General features: G+C 37.2%; 2 protein-coding genes across 3 annotated transcripts in view; both read right to left on the reverse strand.

Moving 5' to 3' along the window:
* Positions 1 to 15,251, reverse strand: part of LOC126505967 (dmX-like protein 1) — a 102,548-nt gene extending 87,297 nt beyond the window's left edge. For both annotated transcript variants that reach the window (XM_050149210.1, XM_050149211.1), the window contains exons 1-4: positions 15,131 to 15,251; positions 10,503 to 10,571; positions 7,057 to 7,135; positions 5,055 to 5,187 (exon numbers count right to left, since the gene is read on the reverse strand). In XM_050149210.1, coding sequence (XP_050005167.1) covers positions 5,055 to 5,187; positions 7,057 to 7,135; positions 10,503 to 10,571; positions 15,131 to 15,145 — 296 coding nt within the window. In that variant the 5' untranslated portion in view covers positions 15,146 to 15,251. The remainder of the gene's footprint in view (positions 1 to 5,054; positions 5,188 to 7,056; positions 7,136 to 10,502; positions 10,572 to 15,130) is intronic.
* LOC126505971 (dmX-like protein 1) overlaps positions 1 to 24,784 on the reverse strand; it is a 1,144,103-nt gene that overhangs the window by 119,849 nt on the left and 999,470 nt on the right. The gene's annotated exons all lie outside the window — the stretch shown is intronic.

Raw genomic sequence — 24,784 nt, forward strand, 5'->3', positions numbered from 1 at the left:
GGAGGGTTGAGATGGAGGAAGGGCGGATATAAGAGCAGGGAAGAAGATATCTTAATTAAGGGAGTCATTTTAGGGTTGGCAAGAGACTTGGGTCTAGAGGGGATCCCAGGTGTCCATGGGGATGTCCCCAGCTAGGCCCTTGGGCAGCAGAGGAGAGGGTGCCTGAACTGGCCTTATCCCATAGTCACACTGATGAATATCTCGAATATCACCATAGAACCTTTATCCGGCGATGGATGGAGACAGAGACCCACATCAGAGCACTGGACTGAGCTCCCAAGGTCCAGTTGAAGAGCAGAAGCAGGGAGAAGTTAAGCAAGGAAGTCAGGACCATGAGGGGTTGGTCCACCCACTGAGACAGTGTGCCTGATCTAATGAGAGCTCACCAAATCCAGCTGGACTGGGACTGAACAAGCATGTGATCAGACCAGACTCTCTGAATGTGGCTGACAATGGGGGCTGAGAAGCCATTGATAATGGCACTGGGACTGGTTTCTACTGCATGTACTGGCTTTCTGGGACTCTAGTCTGTTTGGATGCTCACCTTCCTAGGCCTGGATGGAGGAGGAAGAGCCTTGAACTTCCCACAGGGCAGGGTATCCTGCCTTCTCTTAAGACTGGAGGAAGGAGGAAGGAGGGCGAGTGGGGGAGTAAGGAGGGGGACGGGAGGAAGTGGAAATTTTTGAATGGAAAAATAAAAAATGAAAAACCTTTGTACATCTAATATCAAAGTAACAGCAATTTCCCTTTAGAGGTAAGAATAATTTCTGTTTTTAATCTGGATATCTAACTTTCAGAGCCATGGATCTCTAATATTCCAATATACATTTTTCAGACAACAATGTTTTAAAATAAATTTTGCCTTTATCTGGGATAACATTTACTTAATAAAAGGTTTCACGTGTGTTAAAGGAATTTAAATAATCATGAACTCAGTTACCCAAATTCACCTACCTACTTAGTACATACTTGCCTTGTCTTCTCAAAGAAATTTTGGCATATTATCCCATATTGCCTTTTGTTCCTAACACTCATATATACTGGAAATTCCCAGCATTATTACTGCTTTCCTTTTCTTCATTTAAATTCATGCTTAACTGTAACTGTGTCAAACTGATTAGCAAAGCATGTCAAATAGGCTTTTTTCTTCTTTCTGGCACAGTGCTAGGATCAAGCCAAGCATTAGATCACTGAGCTCTACCCCCAACCCTGTAAGGGAACTTTTGTTACAATTTTTTTATAGTAAAATACTCCCAACTTTTACATATAATAAATATATTCAAAACACTAATGGATAAAAAAAAGAAAATGTAACAACCTATAGTCTCATTACTATCATAGCATTCTTCCTCAGACATACATCAGTCAATGTATTAGTACATGGATTTTTCACACCTTTTCTTTCTAATCCCCTCTCATCTAATTTCTACAAAAGAAAAACAGGAGGAAAGGTTGGAAACAAGATCATATTTAGTGAGAAACAAGATATTTATAGTTTACACTGTTAGCAGCATTTACTTATTTAAAAATGTGAACATTTCTGCATCCAGATGTATATGATGTGTTTATATGTCTAAGTATAAAGACCTACATCATTATTTCATTGGCTTATGGTTTTCCATGGTAAACCATACAATGCTTTAGAATATCTACTAGTTCACAACTATTTCCTCATTTTTGCTGCAACAAATTGATGCAATGAACATTCATACTTACTGTATGTGTGTGTCTGTGTGTTCATAGGAAAGCAAACATTCATGCTCACATCATGATCAAAAGCAACTTAAGAAATGGGTTCATTTCATCTTACAGCTTATTGTACACCATGAAGGGAAGTCAGAGGAGAAATGCAGAGTGGGAATCTGGGGACATAAACTAAAATAGAAGTCATGAAAGAATGCTGCTTACCAGCTTGCTGCTCCTGGCTTTCTTAATTTGCTTTCTTATATACACTAAGGTTCTGCCCAGGGACAGTACCATCTACTGTGGACAGAGCTCTTAACAATTATCAACCAAGAAAATGCTCCCACAGGTTTGCTTAAAGGGAACATTTACTCAGCTGAGGTTCCATTTTCTCAGATTACTAGTCTGTGTCAAATTGATGAAAACCCAACCAACACACAGACGTTTTACTCTCTTATCACCTTATTTTTTGAGACAGAATCTCTCACTGAACCTAGAGCTTGTCTTTTAGCTAGACTGGCTGGCTGGTAAACAAGTGCTTGCATCATCCTATTGCTGGTCTACCACCTCTCACACTGAGATTATACACATGAGCGATTGTCTGTCTTTTACATGGATGCAGGGCATCCAAACTCAGATCCTCATGCATGTATAGAAAACATTTACCCAACGTAGCCACCTCACCAGCCTGTACACTCATTATCACTCATCCGGTTAATCTTTGAGATAGTCTTAAACTAAATCACAAAAATGTGCTGAGAGTGCTGGCCTGTAATCCCAGCACTCAGGAAACTGAGGCAGTATGACTGAATTCAGGGCCAGCATAGCAAGATCCTCGTCTTTTCTTAGAACAGCAACTACAGTAGTCTTTCTAAAAGCAAACCAAATCCTAGCATTCCTACTCAATCCCTCAGAAATTTCTGGATTCCTTCAGGTAAACAGAAAGACAAAGGCATCTGGATATGGTGGTTCTAGTTTAAATGGCAATGGCCACCATGGGTTATATGTTTGAATACTGGTTCCCAGTTGGTGAAACTGATTGTGAAGGATTAGGAGGTGTGATCTTGTTGGAGGAGGTGTGTCACCGGATTCAAGTTTTGAGGTTTCAAGAGACTTGTGCCACTGCCATGTGTTCTTTCTGCCTCCTTTTGCCAATCAAGATTAAGAGCTCTCAGCTGTTCCTGTCACCATGCCTTTGTTCCTCCATCATGAACTCTAGCCTTCAGAAACTAAAAGCAAACCCAATTAAACACTTTCTTCTATAACTGTCTTGGTCATGGTGTTTGTCACAGAAACAGGAAAGTAATGGCCAGTAGCAATGCCAAAGTACCAGCCTGAGCAATATAACAAGACATTTCCCTCCTCCCCAAATGTCTTCACAATGATGTATAAACAGTTCCCTTCTATCGTTCTATGTCTTGTGCATGTCACTCTAGCCACAAGTTAAACAGTCATACATACAGAACTTGGATGACACTCATTTCTTTCAGGGTGATTTTCCAATGTGACCTCCAGTTCTCTTTCAATTACCTTGCTTACTCTTGTCTTCAAAATTCTTATGTAAAACAAGTTCAGTGTTTTAAACACATCACCAGTAAGGAATGTGATCAAAATTGAACTTTGAGGTGTATGCTAGTCATCTTAAACTGATCCTAAATCAAAACATGCAGTCTCTGAGCTTGGACTTTAATAAGAAAGTATCAAATCAAGTTGTTGTGCCTATTCTAAGTTACTGTTGTGCTCTCTGAGCTTAAACAGTCTTCCCTCCCTTCTCACAAATACACAAAGTAGATTTTTATGTTCTTTTTTTATTTCATGGAAACCTTTCAATATACCTATAGGAAGAGTTAAGTCCCCCCCCCTTTAGTAAGTTAAAGGAAAATGTCAAAACCAAGGTGTGGTTGCTGGACAGCTGAAAAATTCTTATCTTGATTTGCAAATATGAGACAGATTAGGCATAAAAACAAAGTATAGTTTCTTCTAAAAGATAATTTATGCAAAAGTCTATTCTTCTTCCACATATTAAGAGGTTTGTTCTCATGATACCTTCTGCAAATTTAGCATATAGGTCTGCTTTGTGGTCATCTGGTAACTGATAACACTCTATTACTACCTCATATAAAATGGAGTAAGAAGAATTTCATTCTGTTATTCCAGTTTCCCTGTTAAACACTGATCTTCCCTTAACTGTTCAATGCAACATCCAAGCAATTTTACAAATGCCTGGAACATGTTAGGCAACCAAAAAAAAAAAAAATCTGTTGAATGATGGAAACCTGAAAATGCTAACAAAATATATGAAAAAAATAAGCCTACAGAGTCATAGTTATAAATGTCTATGAAAGAAATTTTTAGAAAGAAAATATTAATTTGCTGTCAACAGTTCATAATATACTTTTTACTTTGAATAGCCACTATTAATTGACATTATTTATAATCTTCTTTCAGGACATTTCACTTTTTTTTCTTTTTTGGTTTTTCGAGACAGGGCTTCTCTGTAGCTTTGGAGCCTGTCCTGGAACTAGCTCTTGTAGACCAGGCTGGCCTCAAACTCACAGAGATCTGCCTGCCTCTGCCTTGTGTGCCACCAATGTCCAGCCATTTCACATTTTTACTTATGAATAAGTCACTCAACTCGTAAAATCTGTTAGTGGGGCTGGAGAGATAGTTTTGCAGTTAAGAGCACTGGCAGCTCTTCTAGAGGACCCGGGTTCAATTCCCAGCACCCACATGGTTGCTCACAACTGTCTGTAACTCCAGTTCCCTGGGATCTGACATCCTCATGCCAATTCACATAAAATAAATTTAAATTGTTTTTTAAAATGTCAGTTAGTTACACATACTGCAACTCTTCACATCTTCATAGCTCACTTCTGTTAATATATGATCCGCTCTTTTCTAACCAATCTTATTTTTAAAAGAACGCATTAACCGCAAAACTGCACCTATTTCCACTCCAACTTTTATTTCCTAAAAGAAATGTTTTATTTGTATAGTCAAATCTATTAATTTTTCCTTCTCTTTCAATTTCTAGCTTTGATGTATTTAGAAAATATATTTCCATACACCATTTTTAATTGTCCAACGGCAACATAACATAAATGACAATTGTGTGGAGGTTAAAAGACAACTTGGAATGGAATCAGTCCTTTCCTTCTACCACATGGGTTCTGAACTTAGGTTGTTGGGCTTTATAGCAAGCAACTACACAGTGAGCAATCTCACTGCCAACCCAAGTACAATTTAGTCTAACTCTAGATTCTATTGTCTGTTCATACAGTGAATAAATTAAAAAATGATATAGAAACAACTTATAAAATAAAAAATGGCAGGACAGGTTTACCAATTAAACTATCTAGTCAAATGCTTACTTGCAATGCCAAATGCACACCCAATCTCCAAAGTTAAGACCTGTTCTATCTGGATTTTCATCTTCAGTTGGCTTTCTTGAGTTAGTATTACACCAGAGCTGCAGACAGCTGGAACCAGTTAAAAGACGATTACCTAAAGAAATATACAGATGTATTATTCACCATGTATTATTGTAGATAGTTAACACTGAGTTAAGATACAGACTCAAGAATCTTATAATACTAGAACATGTAACACAGTTTCTAAAAAGAACTATTTCCGGTTGGTTAGAAGGTTCACTGGGTAAAAGCATTTACTTGTAAGTCTGATGACTTGAGTTCTAGTCCCAGAACTCTCATGATGGAAGGACAGATCCAACTCCTGCAAATTTTCCACTGACCCCATATATGAACCACAGCATATACACGCCCATGCATATATACACATAATGTAATCTTAATATATATACACATGTGTGTGTGTGTGTGTGTGTAAAAACAAAAGAATAATATTTTTTTAAAAGACCAGACCTGTTAACATCCTGCTCTGGAAGGAAATGATCCCATGGATCCTGTCCTTTCCTTGAGGATTATTAACAGATAACTGGGGGAGGACCAATGAGCACCCACTCCTCCCTGGTTATCTACAGGTTATCAGTTCAGAGAGAGAAAAGACATTTTACTGTGTGTTACAGCAACTGGTAGGGAGGCCATACTCTTGGAAATGATCCCTCACTCAGGATCCTATAAGAAATCCTAACAAAATGCAATGAGAGAGAAAGGAGGGAGGTGGGGAAAAAAAGGAAACAAAGAAAAGAAAAAGTCCAGCAAAAGCACAAACTTAGGTAAGAAATTCATAAATCCATCTGTCTACATCATTTAATTAGCCATCCAAACTGGATCTAGTTGGGCAGTCTTTGAATTTCAATTTTCTTATCTGTAAATTCAGAGCTTTCAAGAGTTATAAAAATTAGCTATGGGGCTGGAGAGATGGCTCAGTGGTTGAGAGCATTGCCTGCTCTTCCAGAGGTCCTGAGTTCGATTCCCGGCAGCCACATGGTGGCTCACAACCATCTGTGATGGGGTCTGGTGCCCTCTTCTGGCCTGCAGGCACACACAGACAGAATGTTGTATACATAATAAATAAATATTTTTAAAAAAATTAGCTATGATTTTACAAAGTCTATAGCTAGGCCCCCATGCAATATACCTTTTCCACACCTTTCAACAAGAATGGAATCTTTCTCTTATTTCTTGACTACCTACATTCCTACCTTGTTTTGAACAGAGAATGAAACAGGAAAATCCCCTAGATAAGGGAGGCTTTAAGACTACTTGTAGTTTAAACTTTCAATTTGAAAATTTAATCACCATGTAAAAATACTACTCTGCTGAAAAGGCCACATGAGAGAGAGAGGTGACATGGAAAACAAGGGAACTCGCCAAAGGGCCACATATGTGAACAAAGTCTTTTTTGAATCCTTTACAAGTAAGGTACTGTTTTGTGGTATTTGCTTGTGTTCTGACAAATAAAGCTTGCCTGGGAATCAGAGGGCAGAGCTAGTCATTAGTTAACCATGAAAGCTGAGCCGTGCTGGCACACGCCTTTAATTTTAGCACTTAGGGCACACACCTTTAATCCCAGCACTTGGGAGGTGGAGACAGGAAGTGATGAGGTGGGGTGTAGACAGCACCTTTTTGAACTGCGAGACAAGGGAGGAAAGAAGCAACTGGGGCTGCTCCCAGTTCTCTGATCTTCCAGCCCAATCAATATGTGATTTTAATTAGATTCACATTTCAAGGTACTTCAGGTAATCCATGGATTAGAGACAAGGCATTCCCACAAAACTCTGTAGCAATTCCAACCCACAGAACAAAAATTGTTGCTTGAAGCAAAGGGGTACAATTTGCTTTATTTACTTTTGCATTCACCACAGTCTGACAGATGAAATACATAATAATAATAATAATAACAAACTAGTTCAGTGATATTTGCTCTAACTAATCTTCTTAAATTCCTTACCTGTGGGATCCCAAGTTATATTATGTGCTATTGAGTCCAGAAAAAATTGGCCACTTTTCTGCCACTGACTATAAAGTTCCTAAAATGAGAAAAAAGTCAATTAGTTAATTGTGATTAGCATCTTTTATATCAAATAAACATGCTCTCATTTGCTGTGCTCATATCAATGCAATAATTTTTTTGGGGGGGAACAAAGCAATTCAGTCAAGAGAAATAGGAATTATATCAGTGATTCTCAATCTGTAGGTTAAGACTCCTTTGGGGGGCATACATCAGATATCCTACATATCAGATATTTACATTATGATTCATAACAGCAGCAAAACTAGTTAAGTGGTAATAAAAATAATTTTATGGTTGGGGGTCAGCACAACATAAGGAACTGTGTTAAAGGGTCACAGCATTAGGAAGGCTGAGAATCATTGAATTAGATGATAAAGAAGACTCTTAAAAAAAAAAAAAAGACTATTAGCAGACTACCCATTGCTGGGATCGGAAAGTCAATCCTGCATATAAATAACCAATAAGCATATAGCTTATCTATCCTCATGTCAAACGTTTACAATATGTGTATTTTATTACACCAAAGTTTGAAGGGAAATTTAAAATGTGTGTCCATGGGTCAAATAATTTAAATATTCTCTTAATATTTCATCTCTATCTGAAATGCACTACTTCCCTAATGTAAGACTTTCTCATTCTTTCAAACATCTTTTATTTGAATCTACAAACAGTTAAAAAAAATGGAGGTGGAGAGGTGGCTCAATGATTAAGAGCAGTGGCTACTTTTCCAGAGAGACTGAGTTCAATTCCCAGCACCCACAAGGCAACTCACAATTGCCTATCCTCCAGTTTCTGGGGGATCTGACACCTTCACAACAATGCACATGAAATAAATTTTAAAAAAATATATGTGGCACTACTACATATACAAATGAAAACCATGGGTACCCTTAGTACTAGTATATAACCCAACAATTTCTATTGTAGTTCATTTTAAGTTCAAACTGTGACCTATTAAGTTAGCCCATAAATAACTATCTTACTGCAATGGTCCTCAGACTTCCACACAACAAAGAATACTCTAAGATATTTATTAAAATTCCAAGTTTCCAAATACATACCCAAAAATTCAAGTTCAAAAAGTGCACTTTGAAGCACAAGAATATGGACTTTAAACCAATACCTAAGGTGATTTTGATACCAGATGTGGACTACAGAATACCCTTTTAGGAATGCCAGAATAGCTCTCAAGCACAATGAACATCAGTCCTCAATAGAACTAGACACACAGATGGATCAATGGTATATACTCACAGTTTTGGACAGTGCTAAGCTACGACCTGAACATAAGAACTTACTAATAGCCAGACAGTGATGGCTCATGCCTTTAATCCCAGCGCTCAGGAGGCAGAGGCAAGCAGATCTCTTTGAGTTTGAGGCCAACCTGGTCTACAGAGTGAGTTCCAGGACAGGCTCCAATGCTACAGAGAAACTCTGTCTCAAAAAAAAAAAACAAAACAAAACAAACAAAAAAGAACTCACTAATAATTCATTAAGAATGTTAATAATTTTATTACTGCTATTTGCAGGGCTTAGGATTGAGTTTACAGCTTTTTAAAAATATTTTTTGTTTGTTTATTTATTATGTATACAATATTCTGTCTGCATATATGCCTACAGGCCAGAAGACGGCACCAGACCTCATTACAGATGGTTGTGAGCCACCATGTGGTTACTGGGAATTGAACTCAGGACCTTTGGAAGATGAGGCAATGCTCTTAACCACTGAGCCATCTCTCCAGCCCCCGAGCTTACAGCTTTGTATACACTAGGCAAGCACTCTATCGTTGAGGTACATCCCCAGCACCAACAGTAATCAAAAAGTATACCTCTCATAAAGAACCACCATTTCAAAAGAATATTCCAGAATGCATAAGAAAAACGAAAGTATCTTTTGTATAAGGATCTAAGGAGTGCTTGAAACTAGATTTCGGTATTACAGATTTTGTCCAACTCTGTCTTTTCCAGTTTTCCCCTTCAAGGTGAAATACTGTGTAACAAACAATTAGTCTGATCTTACTGAGTATTTTACATTTTATATTTACAAGAATAATACTCATTTTAAAAAGAAAAAACACAATTATATCATATAATTATATTATAATAATCTATTATTATAAAAAAGGCATTTTAACAAAACTAATTTCCAAACTATTTTCTTCATTCAGCAGATAGTTGTTGAGTTAGAAAAACTGTGTTCCTTATGTGGAACATTTGTGTACACTGTAAAGATGTGTCTCTGCCAAAACACCTGCCAGTCACTTAATTCAGAGGTAAGGCCCTCTAATACTGGGTTAACTAGATAACCTAAAGACACTAACAAAAATCAGAATTTTGGAAACTTTTCTTGAAAATGAATGCTAGTGAGTGCCCAGCATAGTGGCACATGCTTGTAAAACCAGCACTTGGGAGGCTGTGGCAGGACAATTAAGAGTTCAAAGCTAACCCGAACTCATGGTGAATTCCAGACTTGTCTTGGGGTACAGGGCGAGATTCTGTATCAAAAAGAGGGGAAAAGAGTGAGAGGTGGGGGGGTAATTTGTAAGATACTCCTGATTCATGTAAAAATGACCCCCAAATCATCAGAAGCTATAAGAGTATTCCTATCATTAAAACACTATTTAATTCGTTATATTTCTGAACTTTAATATATCATCCTATTAAGAATGAGTAAATGCCAATTAATTTCTGAGTTGAGCAGAGAAGGTTATAGGCAAAAGCAACAGAAATAGAAAGCAATCCTACAACTTTTAACCCTGTCTCATTTCACTATGCTGATGCTTTCCTGTGGTTAGGAATCACTGGTTTAAAATTTATGGTGACTATACAGACATGCAAAAGAATGTGGCCTATTTGTTATATTTATCAACTATTAGTTAAGAAACTAATTTCTTATATATTTTCCTTATAAAGAACATCTATTGATCTGATAGCAACTATATTATGTGATATAATAAAAGCAAAAAACAAAGTCCTAGAAATGTCTTAATACTAAAAGCAAATCGTGTAATCGTAAGAACAATACACACGAAAAGGCAGAAAACTGTTCAAGCATGCTCTATAAACCAAGAATAAAGTGCCACTTATGGCTAAATAACGGTATCTCATAGTAGCAATAAAGTAACTTCTAAACTTAGTTATCAGTTCTTTGCCTATTATGAAATAAAAATGTCAGAAGGAAAAAAAAAGCACTTTAAGATATCTGGTTGGCACAATTTAGTATAATTCAATTCCAATAAGAAATTTAATTATATTTTAGTATGAACATTGAACTTAAACATTTATATTCAATTATAGTCAACAACTTATACTAGTTTGCTGAGTCCCTCTTTTTTATACTAAACATATTTCAATTCAAAAAAGAAAAATAACAAACTACTAACCAAATTTTTCATTTTTGGAAGACTGACTGGTTCAAAAACAGAGATGACATTTCCATAGGATGCTGCAATCTTTTAAAAAGAAAGACAATTATAAAAAGATTAACATACTTATGGAACAAAAGAGTAAATGAAATAACTATTATAGCTACATTTTTAAGTATACATGATTTCATCCAACAGTACTTGAGAATATACGAGATTAGAATCCCAGCATGGCTACCTTCTGTACATATTTTCAGAGATTTCTCTATCTGTATTTACAATACATATAACACTATTTTTCTAACAGTCCTATGTTGAGAAATGAACATTCATAAAATATCTTTCAACAAGAATCTTAGCAACAAGATAGTTGCTAAACATGAAATCTGACCTGATTTTAAAATGAGTTTTTTAAGCTTATCTATCATTGGAGTTCATAGTTCTCCCAACAAATAATTTAACTTAAAAAAAGTTAAACTTAAGGGCTGGAGAGCTGGCTCTGGGGTTAAGAGCACTGGCTGCTCTTCCAAAGAACCCAGGTTCAATTCCCAGCACGTACATGGCAGCTCACAATTGTCTGTAACTCCAGCTCCAGAGGATTTGACAACACCTTTACACAGACATACATGCAGACAATATACCAATGGACATAAAAATAAATAAATCTAAAGGAAACATAATATTTATTCTTTATCAATTCCCTGAACTTTTTTTTTAACGTTTTATGTTTTTTTTTTTTAATTTCTTCATTTCTTGGCAGAAATACATAATCTGAAGCCAGGGCTCTGCTCATGTACCCTGGAACCATGCAACATGCTTAATTCTTTCATGAATTTAATCTTTAAAAAAAGCAACCAAAATAGCTTGAATGACCACCATCAAAATCTCAGAAATCAGCTAGTAACAGTGGCAGAGACCTGTAATCGCAGAATTTGGAAAGGCTGAGGTAAAAGGATGGATTACAGTTTACAGTTCAGCCTTGAATACAGAGTTGAGACCCTATCTCAAACACAAAACAAAAATTAAACCAAACAGATAAAAAAAATACACAAATACTCAAGAAATTCTTCTGCTTAGGCTTCAGAGTAGCTGGGACTATAGGTATGTGCCATCCTGCCTAACTTCTTGACACTTTAAGGAAGGCTTTGCTTTTTTTTTTTTAAAGATTTATTTATTTATTATGTATATAGTATTCTGCCTACATATATCCTATAGGCCAGTAGAGGGCACCAGATCTCATTACAGATGGTTGTGAACCATCATGTGGTTGCTGGGACTTGAACTCAGGACCTCTGGAAGAACAGTCAGTGCTCTTAACCTCTGAGTCACCTCTCCAGCCCCCAAGGAAGGCTTTGCTAACTGTTAATAAGGAAACTTACCTTTTATTAGTTTGATCATAAAACCAAATGACTTCATCCTAACCTAGATAATCACATAACTTGGAGAATCTTCATTAAAAAAAAAAGACATTCTTGCTGGAAGCTATGAAAGCTATCAAATTTCCAACATTAATAGCTTTATGAATCTGAATGATATTTTAAAAAGTTTTTAATAGTAATGAGATTACAGAACTACAAAGTTAGGAGAGCAAACACTGAAAGCATGAAAGGGAAAAAATACAAAATAAACACCACCAACAACAAAAAGCACCTCACTGAATTTTAGAATTCTAAAGTAAAGAGCAGCATGTTTGTAGCACTGTTAAGGACTAAACAAGAGGCATTTGTAACTATATTGAAAAGAAGGGCTATAAAGTGACAAAAAAAAATTGCAGTGCAACAAACAGATAAAGACTGAAATACATTTGTAATAGCCAGAACCTGGAAACAACCTAGATGCCCTTCAATTGAAGAATGGATGAAGAAAGTATGGAATATATACATATTAGAGTACTACTCAGCAGTAAAAAACAAGGACTTCTTGAAGTTTGCAGGCAAATGGATGGAAATAGAAAACACCATCCTGAGTGAGGTAAGCCAGACCCAAAAAGAGGAACATGGGATGTACTCACTCATATTTGGTTTCTAGCCATAAATAAAGGACATTGAGCCTATAGTCCGGGTTCTTAGAGAAGCTAAATAAGAAGGAGAACCCAAAGAAAAACATATAGGCATCCTCCTGAATATTAACCTTAATCAGGCGATGAAAGGAGACAGAGACAGAGACCCACATAGTAGCACCGGACTGAAATCTCAAGGTCCAAATCAGGAGCAGAAGGAGAGCGAGCACGAGCAAGGAACTCAGGACAGCGAGGGGTGCACCCATACACTGAGACAATGGGATGTTCTATCGGGAACTCACCAAGGCCAGCTGGCCTGGGTCTGAAAAGGCCTGGGTTAAAACAGGTCTCAATGAACATAGTGGACAATGAGGACTACTGAGACCTCAAGAACATGGACAATGGGTTTTTGAGCCTACTGCACGTATTGGCTTTGTGGGAGCCTAGGCAGTCTGGATGCTCACCTTAGGAGACCTGGATGGAGGTGGGTGGTCCTTGGACTTCCCACAGGGCAGAGAACCCTGATTGCTCTTTGGGCTGACGAGGGGGGGGGGGACTTGATTGGAGGAGGAGGAGGGAAAGGGGGGGCGGAGGGGGGGAAGAGACAGAAATCTTTAATAAATTAAAAAACAAACAAACAAAAAAAGAAAACAATGACAAAAAAAAAAAAAGACTGAAATACAAACTCCTTTTATCAAAAGTATCATTAGGTACCTAACATGATAGTTAGGTACCTGCCTCTAAGGGGATAGAGGCAGAGAGATTTGTGAGCTCAAGGCCTGCACAGTCTATATAGCAAGTTCCAAGCTAGCTAAAGCAATTTAAAAAAAAAAAAAAAAGACAGACAGGCCTAATCTTCTATACTTAGTTGGTGATGTGGGAATAGTTTCTTATTAATAAAGAAACTGCCTTGGCCCATTTTATTGGATAGAAAATTAGGTAGGCGGAGTATACAGAAGAAAATTCTGGGAGAAAGAAGGTTAGAGGAAGAGTCGCCATGGTTCTCCCGCTCCAGACAGACGCAGGTTAAGATCCTTCCTGGTAAGCCAGCTCGTGGGCTACACAGAATATTATAAATGGGTTAGAACAATATGTAAGAGCTAACCAATAAGAAACTGGACCTAGCCGGGCCAGGCAGTGTTTGAAAGAATACAGTTTCCGTGTAATTATTTCTGGGTATAAGCTAGCCATGCGGGCGGCCGGGTGCCGGGGACGCAGCCCTGCCGCTCCTATTTCAACAAGTTGGTGCTATTTCAAGGTATATATGTTGCCTGGTATGACTCCTAGCAGAACACTTCACAAAACTATAGTTAAAATGATCAACAATAACTACATGTTGTTTCTTTTGTATTTGCTGCAATTATTTTACTTTCAATTTACTATTTTTACTTTTCATATACAAATAGAAGTCCTAGAAGTCTTTTCTTTTTTCATTTATTTATTATATATACTGTGTTCTGCCTGCATTTACACCTACACACCAGAAGAGAGTACCAGATCTCATTCATGTGATCTATGAGCCACCATGTAGTTGCTAGGAATTGAACACAAGGACCTCTGGAAGAGCAAACTTGCTCTTAACCTCTGAGCCATCTCTCCTGCCTCTGTAAGTCTTTTCTTAGAGCTAAAAATGAACAAAACATTTCAGATTTTAGCATATGTATTCTTTCGATGTTTTCCAGAAGTTACTAGAATACCGTTTTAAAAAGAATGTCTACTAAATTTGCCTTTTGAAAACAATGCTATTCTTTTTTTTTTTTTTTTAAAGAAAGTTAACCTCTTAGGAGGCTTTTAATTTATAGTTTTTTTTTTTTCTCTTCTGTTTGTTTTCCAAGGCAGGGTTTCTCCGTGTATCTCTAGCTGTCCTGGAACTAACTCTGTAGAGAGTTCAGGTTGGCTTTGAACTGAGAGATCAGATCCACCTGCCTCTACGTCCCAGGTACTGGGATTAAAGACATGTGTCACTACCACCCAGCCTTGATTTTTTTTTCTAATGTTGAAAAACTAAGCTTTAGACATGTTTAGACATAAAAATTAATTTGTTTCAATTAGTAGAGAAGATTGTGCTACATCTTAAAATTATACAAAAACAGATTCCTAACTGGGTATAATAATTCCTGTCTGTAGTTTCAACATTCAAGAAACAGACAGTAGGATTGCTTTGAGTCCAAGGCCAGCCTAGGTTGCATAGTGAGTTCCAGGACAAGTGAGCTTACAATGTGACCTTGTCTCAAAAATCAAGAAGGGACTGAAGAGATGGCTCACTGATTAAAAGTACTTGCTACTCTTGCAAAGGACCTAAGTAAGTACTGTTCCCAGAACCCATGTCAGGCAGCTCACAATCAACTGTCAAGTCCAGGTCCAGGTAATCCAAAATACTCTTCTGGCATCAACTGATAACCTGCACACACACACAGTTCACATAAATATACTCAGGAATGCACATAAAATAAAGTATTTTAAAACAACAAAAGATTATTATCAGAATTTCTGACATTCTCCAAAATGCATCTTAGAGAGCCAAAGAAATGTATAGCTTTGTTCTTGGAAAGAAGGTCTTAATTGAATAGGAAATATATATTTCAGAAATTATTCTGACAAAAACTATACTCAAAATGAATCTGCAAGTTACCACAAGATTACAAACCTTGCCTTGCTGCATTGAACAGTCCACACATCCCACTTGAATGTTTCCATGTTTAGCGCCTGGGATGATCTGTAATCTTTCAAAATTACTTCCCAGTATTACAATGTCACATCCAGATGCATAGGCCTAAAAAATTAAAATAAAAATGATAGACATTTCAAGAAAATATGTAGAAAACTTGCATTAAATATTGTTTAAAACACAAAAATTTTAACTGCCACCGAGACAGCCTTCATTGAACTATTTTCTTTTCTTCTTATATGCAAATCCACTACAAATCAGTCCCATCTGTAGCACGAATAATAAAAACCCAGAGACAGATATTGAGGTTCAACCTGAAGATCAATAAAGCAAAGTAGCCAAGCCACTAAAGAGCTCTTCCTCAGACTGAAAGAGTGCGACTTCCTGTCTCATCCTGCATTATAGTCCTCCCTAGTGCTGGGATTAAAGGTGTGAGCAGCCACCTCCACCTGAATCTGTTTCAGCTCGGCTGTTGCGTAGCCCAGAGTGACCTTGAACTCACAGAGATCCTCCGGCCTCTGTCTCCCAAATCCTGGGATTAAAGGTGTATGACATCACTGCCTGCCCTCTAATGGCTTAGTTTCACCTTCTGGTCTACAGGCAAGTTTTATTTATAAAACATAAATAAAATATCACTATGCCCATCTGAAACCAATCACACGCATTTCTTCTATCTTCACTGAATGCTATCATCCCTGTTTGTAACTTCATCATCTGTCTCCTGCCCTACTGTTAGCAATCCAATTGCTTACATCTTTGTCTGTTCTCAAACCAAACAGCTGACTCCTAAAGATGTTTACTGCATCAAGTTATAATTCCTACCTAAATTTTAAAGTTTCCCACTACACTTGCAATAAAAACTCCAACTCCTTACCAGGACAGTCCATCTCAGGCACATTTGCCTGATTCCTTCCCTCACCAGGTGGTCCTTACACCGCCCTTCCTTCTATTCCTTTTCCATATCAAAGTATCTTATCTGAGTTTTATTTGCCTGGTCTTTGTCTACCTCAGGGTTTCTTAAAACTTTGTCCAACTGAGAAATTATTGCATGGCCCAAGGTATAGATACTTTTGCCAGGCAGTGGTGGTGCATGCCTTTAATCCCAGCACTTGGGAGGTAGAGACAGGTGGATCTCTGTGAGTTCAAAGACAGCCTGGTCTACAGAGTTCCAGGACAGTCTCCAAAGCTGCAGAGAAACCCTGTCTTGAAAAACCCAAATTAAAAAAAAAAAACTAATGATAAGTATTTTAAAACAATTATTTGGCATACACAAAATTTTAACATTTATAAAAGGTAAGAAGAAATTTGTACATTAGTGAGATGAATATGCTTTTTATTATTAAAAAATATTGGCTGAACATTTTATGAAAAAAATGTAGCGTGCTGTCTAATATTTTCAGTTTACTGATCCCTCAATTTTATAAGCCTGTATTTTGAGAACACCATTTTGCATAAAATACATATTATAAAATGGCAGAAGCATGCTTAGAGAAATTTCAGAAATGGATGGATGTTCCGTCCTAAAAATGGACCGAATTCATTGAATTATTTCTGGTGAAACTCAAGTTAGCAGCCCAAACACAAAATTTAAAATCAAACATTATTTAACACTATATAATCCAAAATAGACTAATCTGAATGCTTTCTTAGATCTCTTAGGACCAGTTGCCCAGGTGTGGTGTGGCCCATAATGTGCTTTATCTTTAGAGCAGTCGATTCCATCCCATGTTCTCTGTCCCATTTGTTCTAAGAATATGTACTACTCTCTACCTCTCTAGCTGCTTAGGATGCAATGACAAAGGACACCATGGGCCCCAGAAAGAAAGAAAGAACTAGGCTATGGTACAATAATAATAATAATAATAATAATAATAAAATCACTGTGTGGTAGTGATGCATGCCTTTAATCCTAGCACTTGGCAGGCAGAGGTAGGTGAATCTCTGTGAGTTTGAGGCCATTCTGATCTACACAGACATATAGAGATACCATGACTCATAAATAAGTAACTGAGTGAGTGAGTGAGTGAGTGAGTGAGTGAGTGAGTAAATGAATGAATACAGGAGAAATGGATAATCTGACTAGAGACTTCTACTTTAAAGCTTTAGAAATGAGAAGTTAGCTAACTATTAAGATCTTTTCTGCAAAAGCAGAAGGAGTTGAAAGGCTGCTTGAAGATTGTGTAAAAGTGCTTAGACATAAGAGAGAAAAAGTATTTAGGATTCCTACCATACAAATTGTGAATAACAGATATAGCAAGTTTAAGAAGGAACCTTCTACAAGCAATAGACTAAAAATGTCTATTAAAATACCTGAAAAGGTCACACTTATCTTAATGTGCCTTCTGCTCTGGCAGTGTTAAATTGGAGATTAAGTATGACTGCATACAAGGACATTGGTAGTATGGACAGAGATAAGGAAGAGATCTGATATTTATGAGGTAGACCCCAGTGGCCTTCAATCTCTTGGGAGATCTCTGAGTTCAAGGCCAGCCTGGTCTACAGACCAAGTTCCAAGTTCCAAAACAGCCTGGAATACACAGAGAAATCCTGTCTCAAAAAAAAAAAAAAAAGAGAGAAAAAAAGGAAAACTAAAATAGAAGAGAGAAAGGCAAACAAACGGTTGATGATTATTCTCAATGATAATAATATAAGAAAACAAACCAAACAAGGTGGGAAGGAAAGGCTGGAAGACATACCAATAGGGGAAACTGAGCCTAAACAATGATTTTGAGTGTGTTGCATCTTCAAGTGAAAAAATTCTAAGACCTGTTTATCATTTTGAAATTCAAAACACAGATCTCACCAGTAGAGGTAATATACACGACAGAATGGAAGACCAAGGACAAATTATCATCCTGAAAGGTACCTTACAAAGAACACTGAGTAGAAGAAAGAAAGAAAGAAAGAAAGAAAGAAAGAAAGAAAGAAAGAAAGAAAGAAGAGAAAGGAAGGGGAAGAAAAGGAGAAAAGACGTAATTAACTGAAAAACATTATAACTATAACTTACTATAAGAAGGATGTTATAACTAAGCTAAGGAGAAAATTAAATAAGTGAATTGACAAATGCTGAAGAGAAAGAAACATGGAAGACACTGAAAACTAAGGAGACACAGGCTGCCAGAAAGCACTGTTTTTAAGATGAATGTTTTAAACATATCTTGAAATTTCCAGAGAAAAAAGAAAGTAGATAATAAAGGACCAATGCCCCATATAGAATTTGAAGACAAAACCCACAGCATAGAGAAAGGGGTTAACCTGGGACATGTAGGATAAAATATATCATCCATTGTGCAATGACAGGAAAAAAAAAGGATGCTGATATAGTGACTTTTTTGGCTTGTAACTGACAATGAGGGAGTGATCAGCCGACAGATTCCAGGTGGATGTTTATATGAGTAACAGAATGTTGGGCTGGGAGGTTTTATCTTATGGAGGAACATGAGATAAAACAAAATGAACAGATGGGTGCTTGGGAAGCTTTGAGGTCTCATCTAATAGAATTGCATTTCCCAGTTTTATTTATATTATCAAGGAGTGATCAAGAGTCAGGAACAGAGATACAAAAAGGAATAAAGAAAAAACAAAGCATGTTGGATTTGGTTAGATTCAAAAACATGAAGGTTCAAGAAAGTTAAAAGATGTTGACAACAAAGACTATTATTAAATTAACTCATGTCAAATTATCTAAATTATAAGATATAGCTGTCTAAAAATAACCATGCTAAATAATAAGGACAAGGTTCAAGGTCTGGTTTTCACATTGTGTAGCACAGAAGTGATAGGAATTCCACAATCAGAAGTTTACGCAAGAAAATCCAAGAGCAGAGAGAGTAATCAGAGGTAGAGCATGCTCTTGCATGCAAAAAGCCCTGGTTTCACCCTGTATTAATTGCTCGCACATATACATATGTACTTTAAGTTCTAGGCCCAAAATAAATGGATGACATTTCTAAATGAAAGAGTACATTTACTCTCTCGCGGCAATGTTTTCCAAAGTTTGTGAAAAGTAGAAACAATGTCATGTTTTAATTTTTTATTGTTTTGCATTTTTAGTCTATATAAAGTCTGTGCTAACAAAGGGGTAGATTGTGTGTGTGTGTGTATAATACACCTAAATCTTAAAGTCACCTAAAGTAGCTTTATCAATATATAAAATTAATTTAACTTCTAGAACTTTTATCACCTGTCAGGGTACTAAACATGAAAGTATATCAGTAAGAAAAGAGCCTTACAATGGACTGTGAGCTAGGCCTGCTAGTACATTCCCTTAGTAATTCCAGCACTACTGAGGCTGAGAAGGGATCTAAATGCAAAGTCAGCCCTGGCTATCTAGTAAATTAGATGATAGTCTGGGCTACATAATAAGACCTTATTTCAAAAATAACAAAAGCCAACATGGCAGTGCACACCTTCAATCGTCAGAGGCAGGAGATCTCTTCGAGTTCAAGGCAAACCTAATCTATACAAGGAGTTACAGGACAAGATTATGTCTCAAAATATAAAAACAAAGTCAATACAATTTAAACATTAGGTATAGACTTGTCTGAAATAAATTATTCACAAAAACTCACTTAAGGTGCTTTGCCCTTAATATGAAGAGTTACCAAATGCAGCTTAATGACAAAGTTGGTATTTAACATGCTTCTAGTCCTGGGTTCAGTTCCCAGCACTGCAAACAAACAATAGCAACAACACTGTGCTGGATTATCAAATAACTCTCACAAAATATTTGTATATTACAATTGGTACACCAACTACTGTCAAATCTCTAACCAAGCCAGGAGAATGACATATATAATAATCCCAGTACTTAGGTGGTAGGGGTTAAGAGGTCAGCCCGAGCTACATAGTAAAATCCTGTCTCAAAATAAATAAATAAATAAATAAGTATAATTAGAAGCCTTTGTTCCTAGCCAATGAAGGTTCTCAACTGAAAATAATCCAGTTAGGTACAGGTAACAACAGTAAGTCACTAACTCAAGTAAACAGGATGCAATGCATAGGAAGACCTGAATCCAGTGTACTAAGAAGCATCAATCAAAGGACCTTCTTAACTTCCAAGTCTGACAATTAACCTGAAATATTCTAAATTTCAAAATTCAAGTTTGTAATAGCCAGTCTTCTAATCTGGAAACTGATTTCTTTAAAACAAAGTTTGTTTTCGTGAACCTTTCGTTTTAGGTAAATGTCCTAAAATTTTTCTTTCTAGAATATGCTCTGGTTAAATAACTCAAGTTTGATTATGTTGCAATTAATGCTTATTCTCTCTTTTAAAACCATAATATTGACAATTAGTGTAATTTTATTGATTTTTAAGTGTACTTACTTCTACAAATCACAGTAATTGATAAAATGAACCAAAAATTTTAAAACAAAGGTCAACTAAGTTACTTGGAACGGCATTATAGATACCATGAAGTTTTTTCTTCTTCCAGATAGGTACAAAGGCAAACTTTCCCCGTCTATAACCTCCCCACCCACAAAGACGTACACCATTCATAGAACCCTTTCATTTTCCAAATACAGCAATCACAGTGCCACCAATAAAGCATCCCTAAAATAAAACAAAGATTACTATCACATAAAGTTGGGAGAAGAAAAACTTATTTAGTCTCCCTACCAAAACCCCCATAGAGCCATAGCTGCATTTTTGAATTTGTAATTGGATCTGCTTAGACATGAGTGAGCACCGAGTTGTCTAATATTAAAGAAAGTCTGAAGCTATAAAATATTTATTTTACCCTCGATACAGAAAGAAAATCCTAAATACTAGCTTTCTGTTTCTTAAAAGTTAACCTTCTTGAATCAGCAAGCAAGGTACTTACAAGCCTGATGACCTCAATTCAATCCAAAGAACCCTGACTTCAACCATCAGCAGATGAAGAGAACAATCTCCTACAAGTTCTCTTCTGACTACCATACATGTGAAACATACACACATTTAAAAAAGTAATAAAATTGAAAAAATAAATTAACTCCCTTTCTGTTTCTTCCAAAACACACTGTCGGCACTAAGTATGGACTAATTATAAAAGGAAAAAGTATTTTATGTCAGCATTCTACACAAACTATTAAGACATCTAAATTTTAATTAATGGTATCTCTTTTAAATTACTGTGTCTCATAAACAGAACATTTCCTCAACCCCCCCCAAGGAAATTAAGATGAATAAAAGAAAGAGGGAAGCATTACTGTAACCAAAGAAAAAAGTAATTTGGCTCATGTATCCATTATCTCCCCAATTCCTCATTTGATGTTGATGATAAAACGTGTAACAAATGGACTATGAAAAATTTTCATGAAACTTTAGTAGAAATATTGTATTTATACTCATACCTAAATTATTAAAGCAATTTTAAAAGACTGCAATTATTAACTGCACTACAATAAAGCTGCTTTGCTCACACATCAAGTCAACCAGTATTTATACACTTTCTAGTACAAAGTACCATGAATTAGGCACAATGAACTATAACCTTAATTTAATAAGTAAACATTTCATGTAACAAAACAGTGTCCCATTAAAAGATGATAGAAAAATAAAATTTAATGGTTAGAACGTGCTCAAAAACAACTAATGACAAAGACCTGTGGTCCAAGTTAGTAGCAGACAGGAGGATCAGAAGTCCTGGGCATTGTGGCAAGGTGCTGACTCAAAAGAAAAGGTGAAAACAAGTGTTGAAGATTCAAAGAGCTTCCCTAGCATGTGAGCATGTGCAAGACCCAATGGTTTGATCCTTGAATCAAAAAACAAAAACAAAATTTTCAAAAATTAAAAACAAGCAAGCAAGCAAGCAAACAAACAACCTATTTATAAAGAACCATGCTTGAGCCGGGCATTGATGGCACATGCCTTTAGTCCCAGCACTTGGGAGACAGAGGCAGGCAGATCTCAGTGAGTTCGAAGCCAGCCTGCTCCACAAAGGGAGTGGCAGGACAGTCAGGACTGTTACAAAGAGAAACCTTGTCTCATAAAATCCAAAAACAGAGGGTGGAAGAAGAGTGGGAAAAAAAACAAACAAAAAAAAACATGCTTGAAACCAAAGCAGTTATGACTCAACTGCGACTTCGGTGACTGTCTAGGCACTCCCAAGGAAGCCACTGAGAACACATACTCAAGGCAAAAGTGCTAAACAATGAAATAAAAGCATTCATTCTGAATGCAAGAGTGAGATAGTCAGTGTCCACTATCCCAGAGCATATCCAAACTAGTTTGAGGCAGTTGATGTAATAAGAAAAAAAAAACTGAATGTCTTGATATGATAACCTATATTAGTATCAGCGTTTTAAAACATGAAAATTGGCATTCCAAACTCAATTTGAAGTATGTCGAGACTTTGCTTAGGAACCAGTCTTGTTCTTGTGATCCTCCGAGCGCTGAAATATTTGCCAAAGTGTAAAGGGAAGAACTGCAGACGGGCTCAACTTCAGAGAGACCATCAAGTTCCACAAAGGATGAGTAGGAGACTGCAAAATCCCAAGTCCCCCCCTCAAGTGCAACTACAACTCAGAGGGATTTTTAGTCTTTGCATATAATCTATCATTAATATTTTGCTCTTCTTGCTAAAAAAAAAAAAAAAAAAAAAAAAACAAAACTCAAAAGCAAAGCAGGAGGAGGGGTGAGCTTGGAGGAAAGTTTGACTAGAATGCCAGAGGCCTATGATTTGATCCTCAGAGCCTTCAATCCCATTCAAACAAAAAGGTTAAAAACAAATCTCAAGGGAGAAAACAATAGACTGTTCATAAACATGAAGGAGAAAACGCGCAATTTCAAGACAAAGAAATATAAGATGTACTAATTTATTCAGGAAACTAAGGGCAAGAAACTTGCTGAAATGGGACTACAGCTGGCTGCAGGAAAAAACATGTCTCTAAAATAAGAGACCTGGGATTTTTATACCAAGCTAATGTATTTATATGCGTTTACTCTCTAATGTGTAAATAAATGTGTACGCAACTTATTTGTATGCTTATCTGAAAGCAATCTGCAACCAGCTTGAGGAAGGTCATCAACACTTGCTTTAGAAAAAACTGATTTTAAAAACAGAACTGGGCAACAAGTTACATGATAGTTGAAGATACATTTCTTAGCTCCTGAAAAGCAACATGGAAGCAACTGGCCAAGATTTTACAGAGGAATACATGTAGGTGTAAAAATGAACAGTCATATTAATCATTCTATGAAGTACACACACCGTGGCCTTGTATACATTCAGAACGCCTTCCTTTAGAAGCTGGGAGCATTTGCCTTGGAGAAAGCCCTCAGAAAAAAAAAAAAAGGGGGGGGGGTGAGCCGGTCGGTGGTGGCCCATGCCTTTAATCCCAGCACTCGGGAGGCAGAGGCAGGCGGCTCTCTGTGAGTTCAAGGCCAGCCTGGTCTACAAGAGCTTTTTCCAGGACAGGAACCAAAAGCTACGAGAGAAACCCTGTCTCGAAAAATCAAAAAAAAAAAAAGGGGGGGTGGCAGAAAATGCAATACTTCTCTATCCTATACTCTCCCACCTTGAGAAACCTCCAAGGAAGCTGTACTGCCTTAAGAACAGATAGCAATGTCAGCGGAGGGGTGTCAAGTGCTAACACTTCTCCCTCCCTCACTTCCCCTAGGCAAATAGCACTCGAAGTAGAATCTTGACAACTACTAGCATCACGTGCCACTGCACTGGGAAATCACTGTCTCTATCCGAAAGCAGGGAACTTAGTAGACACAACTCTAAAAGGACACTTTAAGCATTAAATCCCTAAATCACGTTAAATGCTGAGTGTTACTTAGTCCAGCACACACAAACACACACACACACACACACACGTATCTGGAAAATTATGATTCCTAAGCCTGGGGCATCTATTAAGCTATTTTAGTTATACAAAATTTTACATTTAATCACAAAGTTGCTGCAAAAGTCATCGGCACTACAGATATAGTCAGACTAAAGATCTGAAGTCCACTACTGAGTAATGAATTGAAATTACTAAACTAAGATAGAAATGTCATTTATAGCGATAAAGCCAGAAATGTGAGACCGATCATCTTCGTTCTAATAGCTGGAAAAGGCAAAGAAGAGCAAGTCACTTTGGCTAAATCTTAACCTGCCCTAAGCAAACAGGGGATACCCCAAAGCTACAATGGTGAAACTGTCAGCGTTACCTTGAATACCCTCAAAACTTTTCAAGAAGTACAAGGCCGCTGCCTCTGCAACTCAAAGGATGATAGGAATGAATGAAGAAGAATAGTTTCCTTATTCGTCGGCGAACTTTAAGGAAAATAAATAGGCGCTGTTTTCATTATACTGCTATTTGCGCCGGCTTAATAATCAGTAACTGTTTTAAGACTACAAGGGCTTGACCTTAGAACTGGAAAAAATGAAACATCCCAACGACTCGACAACTCTCGCTAGGCAGCGAGAAAAGTCAAAAGACCCCTTCCACCCCCAACTCGTGATTCAACTATCATTTTGAAAGAGCTACTTTGGCCCGAGGGAGTAGGACTACCATTTCTGGAAGCCCGAAAGCACGCTAACCGGAGCGGAGGCCGAGCGAGCGAGCGAAGCGTCAGTCTGCTCCAGGCCTGCCTCCCTCCCTCCCTCCCTCCCTCCCTCCCTCCCTCCCTTCTCTCCCTTCTCTCCTCTCTCTCTC

This window comes from Alexandromys fortis, unplaced genomic scaffold, assembly GCF_014885135.2.
Source record: "Alexandromys fortis isolate MF-2015 unplaced genomic scaffold, M_Fortis_MF-2015_v1.1 scaffold_60, whole genome shotgun sequence".
Taxonomy (NCBI): Eukaryota; Metazoa; Chordata; class Mammalia; order Rodentia; family Cricetidae; genus Alexandromys; species Alexandromys fortis.